This window comes from Ochotona princeps, chromosome X, assembly GCF_030435755.1.
Source record: "Ochotona princeps isolate mOchPri1 chromosome X, mOchPri1.hap1, whole genome shotgun sequence".
Taxonomy (NCBI): Eukaryota; Metazoa; Chordata; class Mammalia; order Lagomorpha; family Ochotonidae; genus Ochotona; species Ochotona princeps.
In genome coordinates, this window is record NC_080865.1 from 6,404,246 (window position 1) to 6,416,910 (window position 12,665).

Below are 12,665 nucleotides of genomic sequence, written 5' to 3' on the forward strand. Positions count from 1 at the left end.
GGCTTCGCAGAGCTGTCTCTTCCTCTAGATCCGCAGTCCCTGCCAGAGCCAGCTCCAAGAGGAAGGGAGGATTGTAGTAATCACAGGCGGGCCTGAGGCTCCTGGACCCGAACCCTGGGAGACAGCAAGACAGGGAGAGGAGAGAGTCCCACCATGTGTATTCAACAGCAACAGACTGAGGCAGACGCCACGGTGTGATGGGTGAGACTCGCCACAGGGGCTCTGTATACCCCATATTGGAGCACTGGTTCCAGTCTGGCTGTTTCACTTTGGTTCCAACTTCCTGCTAATGTGCACTGGAGACAGCAGCTGATGATCTGAGTACTTGGGTCCCAGCTACCCATGGGGGAAACATTGTTGGAGTTCCAAGCTACTGGCATCAGCCAGGCCCAGTTCTGGCTGTTATGAATATTTGGGAAGGGAACCAGCAGATGGAAGATCTCTCTCTCTCTCTCTCTCTCTCTCACACACACACACACACACGCACACATATTCTGTCTTTCAAATAAACAAATGAGCCCTAAACCAATATGGGACTCACCTTGTAATGTGGACTATGCAGTGCCTACAACCCCAATGTCCACATGGGCCCCTCCCTGCCTAGCATGCTACTCCTCCACCCAAGAACTTCCTGTGAATTTTCATTACCTGTAAGAGAAGGGCCAGATTGTCCAGTTTGGCAATGAAACCTTCTCCAAGCTCAGTCAAGCTCTTTTTTCTCATACCCTTTTCTTACAACACACACACACACAAACACACACACACACACACACACACCCCGAACATCTCTCATGCTCTCTTCAACTAAAATACGCATGTTTCTGTAAACACACATGATTTTCCTGACTTTCTTTCCAGCCACGGCCCACAGTTCTCTTCAGGGCTTTTGCTCAGCTCTACCCCATCTCCTTCTGCCTGCTGAGAGCCTACAAGTAATTCAAACACCTTCACATTCATAGAGACTTCCCAGCCTCCACTCAGACCTTATGCCTTATGGCTTGTGACTTGTGGCTGTGGCTCTCGGAAGGTGCTGTCCTATGGACTAAGCCGTGTGTGATCCTCCGGGTCTCGCTAGCAGCCTTGGCTTTCTGCAAAGCAACTGGTACCATCTGTACTAATGTGCCGGGGCTGTTGTAACAAAGCCTCACAGACTCACGGGGTGGGGCAAGCCACAACGGAAACTGGAAGCCAGAAATAGATTCTTTCATGGATCTGGAGGAGTCCCAAATCCGTGGAAGTACCTCCAAAGGCTCCAAGAAAGAATCCTGCTTTGCTGCAGGAATCCTGGGCATTCCTTGGCTTGTACATGCCCCATTTCACTCTCTGCCCCATCTTTATATGGTGTTCACATGCACCTGTTTCTGTTCCTGTTTTCCCCTCTTTTTAAATGTTTGCATAATATATTTTCATCCACTTCAACGGCAGAGTGACAGTGAGAGACAGGTGATAGACACATGATAGATACATAGATAGATGAATGCCTGGAGGTCTTGCATCTGCTGGTTCATTCCTTAAATGCTGACAACAACCAGGGCTGGGTCAGACTGAAACCAGGAACCAGGACTCCATCCTAGTCTCCCACATGGGGCCCCAGTAAGTGACCTATCATCTGCTGCCTTCCAGGATGCATTATCAGGGAGCTAGATTGGAAGTGGAAATCTACCTATATGGGTGGTAGGAACCCAAGGACTTGTGCTAGTGTACTCATTAGCAGAAACTTGGAGTTGAGAGTGGGACAAGGACTTCTACCTAGGCATTCTGGTATAGGATTTGGGCATCTTAACTACCAGGTCAAATGCCTGCCACCAGTTTTCACTCTTCTAAGGGCAACTGGTCCCAATTAGGACCCACATTAATCCAATAGGACCTTATCTTAACTTCATTACATCGGCCAAGATCCTTATTTCCAAATAAGGTCATACTCATAGTTTTTGAGTAGACAAAAGTTTTGGAGGAATGCTATTCCACCCAGGACACTACCCAACATGCTCTACCTATCCTATTTATTCGTAGAATGTCAGCCATGTGAGCTTACAGGTTGTTCTCTGTTTTCTTCATTGCCACTTCTTCAGTGTCTAGAGAAGTGCTTGATATATAGTAGACACTCAGTCAATATTTCATGAAGCTGGCATTGTGACACACTAGATTAAGCCACTGCTTGGGACACCTGCATGCCCTATCAGTGTCATTTCTTTTTTTTTTTAAGATTTATTTATTTTTATTGGAAAAAAGGCAGATATACAGAGAGGAGGAGAGATAGAGAGGAAGATCTTCCATCTGATGGTTCACTCCCCAAGCGGCTGCAATGGTTGGAGCTGAGCCATTCCAAATCCAGGAGCTTCTTCCAGGTCTCCCACACGGGTGCAGGGTCCCAAAGCCTTGGGCAGTCCTCGACTGCTTTCCCAGGCCATAAGCAGGAAGCTGGATGGGAAGCAGGGTCACTCGGATTAGAATCTGTGCCCATATGGAATCCCGCTGCATTCAAGGTGAGGACTTTAGCCACTATTCTGTTTATTCTATTGCGCCGGGGCCTGCTGCTCCACTTTTAATGCAACTGGCCATTGCTGCCATTTGGAGAGTGAATCAGCAGATGGAAGACTTTCTCTCTCCCTCTCCATTCCAAGTAAGTACATCTTTTTCAAAATATAAATAAATAGTTTGGTGATGAATATTTTTAAGAATATCTATTTTATTTGAAAGGCAAAGTTACAGAAAGAGAGAGGGAGAGACACACACAGAGAGATCTTCCATTGGCTGTTTCACCTCCCAAATGGCCACAATGGCTAGAGCCTGGCAGATCTGAAGCTGGGAACTAGGAGCTTCTTCCAGGTCTCCCACCTGTGTCCAGTGGTCCAGTGCGTCTTCCTCTGCTTTCCCTCATGCAACAGTAGGGAACTGGATCTGAAGTGAAGCAGTCGGGTCTTGAATCAGTGCCCATACAGGATGCCATAATGAATTTTCACACTCTAATCAATGAAGAAAATGGGGAAGATAGGAGCAGGGATAAGCATGAAAAATGCAGATACAAGGGGTCTTCAGAAAGTTTGTGAAAAGTGTGTATTATGAAAACACTATGCATGGATTTCAAATTTTTTACATCAAAAATATTTTAATTTCACTTTTCCACAAATTTTTGAAGTACCTGCCATTATCCAGAACATGAAGAGTGACCTGCAAGTGCTTGTGAATGCAAGTATCCAACTGGTATATTACCTTACTGTTTACCAAACACCTGTTTTGTATAAGGTATTAAAGGATAGCCCAAAGAAGTGAAAAAGACACATCTGCATATCCTGTCTCTGCAGGACCCTGGGCAAGTCACTCCATCTTTCTGTTGGACTTCTCCCACCTGAGAAACAGAGGTAATTGCTACGAGTACCTCACAGGAATGTCGTGATGTTTGAATCCATAAGGCTTAAAGTGCTTAGCACAGTGCCTGGCATCAGGTATATTAGACCTATGAGTTCTTATTTTTTGCAACTATAATGGGCTACTTCTAAGCGAAGTATCTATTCCAACAGCTTTTTTTGAGATACAGTTCACATGCCAGGAAAATTATCGCTGTAAAGGGTAGAACTCAGTGCTCCTCACCACAATCTAACTTTAGAACATTTTCATCTCCCCGCTCAAGCCCCAGACCCTGACCAATCACTCCCCATTGTCCACACCCACACCCCAGCCCCTGGCAACCACTGCTGCAATTTCTGTGTCTATAGATCCGCTTATTGCAGAAATTCACATAAAGGATATAATGTACTAGAAATGCTCTCATGACCTTGCTTATCTCGTGTAACATCACATTTTTGAGGTTTCTCCAACAACTTTTTCTTAGCAATTTGTGCCCTTTTAGTGGCTAGATACTATTCCATCACGCAACTATACCACATTTATCCACTCTCCAATTTATAAGCATTTTTTTCACATGTTAGAGAACTGTCCAATTGTTTTCCAAAGTGACTTGCCATTTCACATTCCCACCCATGAGGAACAAGTGTTGCAACTTCTCTACATGTTTGCTAACACCTTTCATTGTGTGTCCGTTTGAGTTTAGCTAACATAGTACACATGAAGTGGCATCTCATTGTATGTGTGTTTAAGAAATTTATATTTCTTTTATTTTTTAAAAAAGATTTATTTGGAAACCAAGATTTACAGAGAGAAGGAGAGACAGAGGAAGATCTTCCATCCACTGGTTCAATCCCCAGATAGGTGCAACAGCCAGAGCTGAGCCACGAGCCAGGAGCCAGGAGCTTCTTCTAGGTCTCCCACGTGGCTGCAGAGTCCCAAAGACTTGAGCCATCCTTCACTGCTTTCCCAGGCCACAAACAAGGAGCTGGATGAGAAACAGGGCAGCCAGGACACAAATCGACACTTGTATGGAATGCTAGCACTTACAGGCAGAACATTAGCCAGTTGAGTTATGCTGGCCCCAGAAATTGATATTTCTTTTCCCATCAGCCTGATTCTCATTTTTCTGGTTGAGAGCCAGTGGGAGAGCAGCTTCAGATCCCTCCGTTGTTGCTCTTACCCAGCCACTAGCCTGAGCAGCAGGAGCCTGCAGTGCAGTCTTCAGGGGGTGGGCTGAGTGCTCTAAACCTTAGTAGAGAGTTGCACAAAGGCACAGAGGGCCCCTGCGTGCCTTCAGATGCACGTGCAACCTGAGGCGAAATCGCAGGAGACTTGGGAGCAGGAGCGGCTCATCAACCCCGAAGCTCCTTCTGTTACAGACTTCTCAGCAGAGGCAGCAACAGCAGTAGCCTGCTCTTCCTCTGCAGTCTGTGCAGAATGTCTGCCAAAGTAGAGAAGCAATCCGGTCACCTCAGATCCACGGCAGGAGCCTTCTTGCTGTCCAGGCTGCCAATGCCCACGGAGCACAGGGGGAGAATGTGTGCGGCATAGAGTGATGGATCAGTAGCCAACAATAAACATGGCTTCTTGCTTTTTAAAACAAGATTTATTTTATTCTTACTCAAAAGAGTTACAGAGAGAGAAAGGGAGAGACAGAGAAGACAGATCTTCCATACACTGGTTCACTCCCCCATATGACTGCCATGTTTAGAGCTGTGCCATTCTGGAACTGAGAGTCAGGGGTTTCTTCCAGGTCTCCCGTGTGGGTGAAGGGGCTCAAGGACTCAAGCCATTGCCTTCCCAGGCCATTAACAGGAAGCTGCATCAGAAGCAGAGCAGCCGGGACTCAAATCAGCATCCACAGGTGGAGGGTTAGCCTGCTACACCATCACACCAGCCTCATGTGGCTTTACATACATATAATTATTTCAAAGATGGAGCTACACGGAGAGAGGAAGGGAAGGAGTGAGGAAGAGATTCTTTCATTGGTTCACTCCACAGATGACAGCAACAGCCAAAGCCTGGAGCCTGGAATTCCATCTGGTTCCCCCACATGAGTGGCAGACCCCACATACTCAGGTCACCTTCTGCTCCTTCCCAGGCACATTAGGGAGCTGCAGCAGAATGAAAGCAGACAGCCATGGAAGCAATCCTCTGATATGAGATGCCAGTATCTCAGGTAGGGGCTTAACCCACTGTGCCCAAACACCACCAAATCTCCAGACAGGACTTGTGAAAATGCTGCCTGAATTGCACTGGGGGAGATTCCAGAAGGGAAGCAACAGCAGTGGCGCCATCAAAAGTGGCAAACTCCAGCCCAGCTCCATTGGCCAGCATTTCTGTGGGACACACTCTTGCCATCAACCCCACAGTTTTCAATGGCAACAGTGGCAGAAGCCCTTCCAGGGTTTTGATGTAGATGTCATCAGCTCTGTTACAGGTGTACTGTTCCACCTGAAAGTCAAGGTCTGTGCCACCCATGTAGGCTACTTCTGCAGGAAATTTAGAGATGTTCTCCTCCATTTGCAGGACATCAAGGACTCCAGACACTGTGCAAATTTCCTGTAAGTTGCCACGGGAAGCTACCATGCCTTGTGGGTAAGCTCTTGTGGGGTTTTGAGTAACATCTGTCTGGTAGTCAACAATATTGAGCATCTCTTCATGTGTTTATTGGCTGTATATCTTTGGAGAAATGCCTGTTCAGATCCTTTGGCTGTTTTTAAAAAGTGGGTTATCTTTTTGTTGTTCAGCTGCAAGTGTCCATTATATATTTGAGATACAAGTCCCTTATCAGACAGATAGTCTACAAATATTTTTCCCATTCTGTGGACTTTATTTTCTGTGCAAGGCATTTTGCATGCTTTTTTTTTTTAAAGAACACTCCTGTGACAAAGGTGCCACTGATAGGGAAATAGATGTTCAGACAGAAGATGGAATTTAAATCCAATTTTCTCCAACTCTATAACTCACCCCAACTCTCTCACGAAGATAAATTAAGCTGTGTCTCTGATTCTAAGGCGCTCAATCTGGGGAAAGGACATAAAGCAAGAGCACAAATGGGTGTGCTGTGGAGCCTACTTCCGCTGAGCCACAAATGCCAGAATTGAGGGGCAGAGGGGGGTGCAGGGAGAGCTGCAGAGGTGGGGAGGAAGGAGGGGGAGGCACGGGGGGGCAGTCTGGTTGGGGAACTCAGGATTGGCTTCTGTAAGATGGCATTGGAGCTAAAGGACAGGTACAGCTTCACTGCACGGAGGTGATGGAATGAATGAGACACACAGGGAGTGAGGGTTGAAGGAATGCAGCCCGGATCCCAGAAACAGCTGCGGTGGGGAGTTCTGGGATTTCTTGGGATGAACAATCCCCGGAGGATTCAGGGATAGGGTTGGGGATCCTGGGCTTAGCTGGGATGGTGGTTTGGGGCACCTGCTTGGATGGAGAGTTTAGGGACTGGCTGGAGGGGATGGCGGCACGCAGGGGCACGAGGGGGGGTGGCACCTGTGGTGTTGTTTAGGAGTATGTGTGTACTGGGGGGGTCTGGGAAGGGGCTGTGTGGGATAGGGGGAGCTTTTGATTGGTTGGCTGGAGAGACATGGGACTGACTGGATTGCTGGGTTGGGGGAAGATCCAGGGATGAGCTGAGATGGGGGACTCAGGGACCGGCTCTTGATGGGATGGGGGGCTGCAGGGAGATCTCCTGAGCTGGGAGGTGTAGGAATCAACGGACCCGGGGGAGGGGAGTCCACGGTTTGTCCAGCCTGGGGACCTACATGGGGTCAGGGTTCCTTAGACGGCTTGGGATACGGATCCTGGGCCTGGATTGTTGAAACAGGTTGGGGTGGTAGGCTTTCTTGGGCGGCTGCTCCTTTTGCTGAGGACCCTGGACGGGTAGCATGGAGAGCTCTCCAGAGGGCCGCGATGGGGCTGGTCCCTGACGGGCGCTCGAGCCTCAGGGCGGGTCCAGCTGCGACTGCGGGTGCCGGCCGCAGGTGGGACGCGCGGGGGCGGGCCGGGCGAGCTGGGTGGGGGCAGGGGCGGGGGGCGGGCCGGCGGCCGGGGCGGTCCCGCGCGGCCGCGCTGCGCAGTGACTCCGCAGCGGGCGGAGCGCCGTGGGCCGCGTCCTCCCGAGCCGTGGCGGTGGCGGCGGCGGCAGCCTCAGCTCCTGCTCCCCGTGCCGCCGGCCCCAGCGCTGTCTCCCGGGCCCCCCCGGGCCCCCGGGCCTCCGAGCCCGGTGCGCGCCCTCGCGTCCCGCCGGCCCCCTCCCCCGGCTGGGCCCGGGGGAGGGTGGCGCCGTGAGCGAGCAGGGACTGGGCTCTCCTGCCCCTTCCCCTGCCCCTGGGCCGCCAGGATGGAGGCGGGGTCGGGGCCCCCGGGCGGCCCGGGATCAGAGAGCCCCAACCGGGCGGTGGAGTACCTGCTGGAGCTGAACAACATCATCGAGAGCCAGCAGCAGCTGCTGGAGACCCAGCGGCGGCGCATCGAAGAGCTGGAGGGCCAGCTAGACCAGCTCACCCAGGAGAACCGCGACCTGCGAGAGGAGAGTCAGCTGCACCGCGGAGAGCTGCACCGGGACCCCCACGGCGCGCGGGATAGCCCCGGCCGCGAGAGCCAGTACCAGAACCTACGTGAAACCCAGTTCCACCACCGCGAGCTGCGGGAGAGCCAGTTCCATCAGGCGGCCCGGGACGTGGGCTACCCGAACCGGGACGGCACCTATCAGAACCGGGAGGCTGTGTATCGGGACAAGGAGCGGGACGCCTCCTACCCGCTCCAGGACACTACCGGCTACACAGCCCGCGAGCGCGACGTGGCCCAGTGCCACCTGCACCATGAGAACCCAGCCCTGGGTCGCGAGCGGGGCGGCAGGGAGGCTGGGCCAGCTCACTCCGGCCGTGCCGACAAGGAAGCGGGCTACTCGGCGGCAGCTGCAGCGGCGGCAGTGGGCGTGGGGCCGCGGCCACCCCGGGAGCGGGGCCAGATGAGCCGTGGCGCATCCAGGAGCTCCAGCCCCGGCGCCGGCGGAGGCCACAGCACCAGTACTAGCACCAGCCCGGCTACAACCCTCCAGAGAAAGTAAGGAAATGCGGCTTTGGGCCCCCGCGCCTCTTGTCCCTCCTCCTCCCTCCACCCCCCATTCCTCTTCAACTTGTCTCCCTGCTAAAGTAAGAAGCCCATGCCTGATTCCATTCATGTCTGCCTCTCCTGATGCTGACCCGGCAGGAGAAGCGAGGTCCACCTCGCCTTGGCCAGCCGACAGCCCCATTCCCTGCTCCGGCTGTGGCCCCAGCATGCTGGGGCTGGACTGCTGAATGCGGCTGCTTCTTCCCCCGGTTCCACCACCACTGAGGGACTAGAGCCATCATCCACCCCCACCGCCGAGCCCCCCCCCCCCCCACTCTTCTTCAACCCCAAGCTTGCCACAACATAGATTCGCATATTTATTTTGGATGTGCTAGTGGGGATTTTTATTTGGGAGGAGGGGAGGGAGAGATGGTGTCAACTCAGAGCCCTAAAGGAGGGAGGGAGGGAGGGACGAGAGAGAGAGAGAGAGAGAGAGAGAGAGAGAGAGAGAGAGAGAGAGAGAGAACCCCCCAACAAACACACACCCAGTTCCTCTTCTGCCTCCCCTGGTGGCCCCAGCTCCATGCTTTCCCAGAGAGGCAGGTGGGAGCCAGAAGGCTGCTGGTGGCTGAGGCATCCCTGGGAGGGGAACTGCAGTACCTCCTGGCCGATGGGGGGGGGGAGCCAAGATTGGGGAGCAAAGATGGAGGCCAAGCCTTTGGGTAGTTCCTCAAAGTCCACCCCTTCTCCATCCTTCAGAAAAACAACACCACCACCACCAGCAACAGCATCCGTCTAAAGAACTCACAGGGCAGTGCAGGGCCCGGGTGTAGGGGTCCTCCAATCTCCCTGCTGTCACATTGATTGCATCTGTTGTTCCCCGGGGGCCATGTGTGCCTGTCTATTTGGGACTACCTTTGGCGATGTTTCCTGCGGTGGTGGGATGCGGGCTGGGTCCACTGTTTTGGTGGTGGTTTTTTTCCTCCTCGTAAAGCAGGCGTGCTGAGCCGCCCTGAGTGCTGTGGCTGTGCTTGCTGAATGGGTAGCCCATTCCCTGGGTCTGGGAGGTAGGAGACTCGGCTTCTCCCCTCAGCACCTCTGCAGGTTGGCTTTGTGACCTTCACTGAGTCCCTTCCTCTCTCAGGCCATCACTCTGACCTCCCCACACACACCTCCTCCACACACATACATCCCCCGCCCCACTCCCTTCCCTGGAGCTTTTCTAAAATTTGTTTGAAAAGGCCACCACTGATCCAGAGCACAGCTACAGCCCAAGGGTCCCAGCAGTTTACATGCAATGCTTTGGTCACTTAAGCTAGCCACAACTCCAGAGCCAATGTGAAGTCCTCCGAGTGAGTGGCCAGGCTTCCCCTGCTGTTAGCGCTCAGCTGGTCCTACCATGTGCCACAACCAGTGGAGTGTGTCTTGGAGGCTGGGCTGGGGGTGGGGAGCCTTCTGCTTCGGGAAATCTGCCGGGAGACAGCACTCTGCAACTCCCCCGTGGTGAGGCAGCAGGCTGGGGTGCTGGGTTGAGATGGCCGGGGCCCAGGAGCAGTAGCTACAGCTTGAAGGCTTGGCCTGGGCTCCACTGCAGTGCAGCCCAGCCAGAGTTGGGGTCAGTGCAGGTAGGGGGGACTGCCCTTAGAGCAGCTTGGAAGTCAAGGCCATGGACTCTCCCCCACCCCCGTAACCATCCACCCCCGCCCTGCTGAGGCAGGGCTGCTAAGAGCCAGCCCCACAGGACTGACTGGGTACACCTTGAGGACATCACGCTGGGACGTAAGCCCAGGTGGGAACACACTGGAGGGTGGGATGGGGGGTTGCTTAAGGTTGGACAGGGTCCTGTGATCCTTGAGTGTGGCTTGCAAGAAAGCCTTGCTACCGAGGGGTCAGGCCTGTACCCCCCCAGGGCAGCGGGCAGTGAGCAGTCTCATTGTGTGTAGCATCAGGGAGCTGAACAGCAACAGTGGGGAGGCTTGAGAGAAATCAGAAAGAACTTTTGCACCTGCTGGTCATCTTGGGATGATGATGGCAGTGGGCTGTCTTCAGGAATGGTGGTAGTGGGAGCTGGCTGGCCCAGTGGTAGGGTAGGAGTGGGGTGCAACTTGGTGTGGGGGCAAGGGAAGGAAGAGATGGTAAAGTCACCATTCCCCAATTCCCAATCAGCTAGAGAGGGTGGTGAGATGGCCTGGGCTTCCTTGACTTCCCCATCACGTGCCCTCAGCGTCTCCAGCCTGCACAAGGAGCCGAATCCCTGGGCTGCCCCAAAGCCTGTCTCCTATAGAGCTGAGTGCTTCTGCCTTCCATGTGGCTCTTCCCTTTTTGGTGGCTTGTCAGCTCATGAATTCATTATGGGGTTCAGCCAGCACCTGGGGTTGCTCTCCTAACCACGCATTAACTCTGCACATCCACAATTCTCTTTTCATTCCTGTGCAGAGAGCATTACCAGCTCCATTTTAGGGATGGGGACAACTGAGGCTCCACCAGGAAGGGACCTTGCTCAAGGTTACACTTCAAGTTGCTAACGGACCTTGAGATTAGCACCTGAGTCTGGCTGTCGCCAAAGGCTTGTTATAATATCGTCCCTAGAGCACTCCAACCCACTGGAGTCTCTTGGCTTCATGCCCAGGAGGGAAGGTGCTGAGCTGGGAGAGGTCGGGAGAGCCTTCAGTGTGAACAGATGAGTCTGAGATGGGAGGGAGCGGAGAGAGATCTGGGGTGGGGGAAGCAGTGGAGGAGTGGGGAAGGCAGGAGGCTGTGTCTCCCCTCCTTCGCCCTCTCCCTTCCCTGCCAGGCGACAGGAAGGGCCTGTCAGTGCTGTAGCCACTGCCACCACTGCTGCCACTGCCAGCGACTCCCCTGCGAGGCCTGTTCTGGGTTTGTAAGGAGTGGGTGAGAAGGCTGCCGCTAGAAGCGCGGGCAGGCAGGGTGGGAGCTTAGCAGCGGAGGCTGCAGCATTGGGGGAGGATAGGCAGAACCGGCAGGGGCTGGGCACTCCTGGTCCCCAGGCTCCCTCTGGTGGACGCAGTAGGCAAGAATTGGCCTTGGCAATGGGGTGGGGGGGGTCCCAGGGACCTGATTTAGCGCTTGCAAGGATCCTGCTGTGTCTGCCCCTACAACACACATTTTTGCAGTGGAAGAAACTGAGAGCTCTGAGCAGTGCACCCACTAGAGACCACGCAGTTGATCAGACAGACTCCCGAGCCTGCAAGCTGTCCCTCCCCTGCGCTGAACGCCCGCTGCCATGCCTGTCCCCAGGCACACCAACCACCCACGACTCCTACACCCTGCCTGCACTGGCCCTTTGCACTGATTGCAGGGAGCTAGGCTCCCTTAGGCTGGGTGTGGTCTTTCTAGTGCAGCCCCAAGCAAGATGAATGTCATTCACCACCCACCCCACCCCCATCTTCTGGGGGCTGCTCCTGGATCCGCAGGGATTGGGGGGGGTGGTCTACAGGGATGGGGTTTGGCTTGTGTGCTTTGTAGTAGTGTGGGTCCTATTTCTCTGGTCTGTCTGCCCCCGACTCATCGTCCCCCCCACCCCCCAGGTAGATTTGGGCCCCGCTCCCTGTGGCGCTGGCACCAGGGGTGATTGATAGCAGTGCTAGGGGGCTGCTGATGAATTACTCCACACCGCTTGTCTGGACCCAGCTCTGGTTCTGCTGGGCGTGGCAAAGGGCCAAAGCTGGGATGGCCCCAAGCCCCCACCCACACCTCCAGCTGCCTCACAGTTGGGGGGACAGCAACCCAAAGGGCAATGCATGGTGTGCCACATAGCTGTCAGTGGTAGCAGGTGCATGTGGTGGGCACTGAGATCCTGGGGTTTGAGGGGGTAGTGTGGAGCCAGGGAGCACTGGGTGGTGGGCCCTCTTCCCAGGGTGATCTCTCCTTCTCCCCAGGAAGGAAAGCCATGTCTCCTTCCCCCTCCCCCTGCCACCACTCTACTGTGTTGTAAGCATTATACTCTTGTGGGAGGAAATGATAATGTTGCGTTTAATGAGAATTAGGGGAGTCTTGCTTCTCTGTCTGCATCTGGGGCAAGAATGAAGTTGTTGTCACGCACCAGCATTCCGGGTCTGTGCGCCATCCAGAAGGAGGGGCCAGTAGGCTGAGCAAACACCACGCTCTCGGCCTGACTGTGGCCCTGGCCCAACAGCCCTCTTCCTGGCCCCGTGCAGGGTTGTAGGCTCAGCAGGGCTTTGGAGACGGTGCCCAGGATCACAGAGTGACAAGGGTGGTGAGGGCTGCAGGTAAGAACT

The 12,665-nt window shown here is 54.0% G+C and overlaps 1 protein-coding gene across 1 annotated transcript in view; it reads left to right on the forward strand.

Moving 5' to 3' along the window:
* The first annotated feature begins 7,473 nt into the window (after positions 1–7,473).
* LOC131478484 (IQ motif and SEC7 domain-containing protein 2-like) overlaps positions 7,474–12,665 on the forward strand; it is a 61,505-nt gene continuing 56,313 nt past the window's right edge. Inside the window, exon 1 of the mRNA XM_058658297.1 lies at positions 7,474–8,418. Within this exon, the coding sequence (XP_058514280.1) occupies positions 7,694–8,418 (725 nt within the window). The 5' untranslated portion in view covers positions 7,474–7,693. The remainder of the gene's footprint in view (positions 8,419–12,665) is intronic.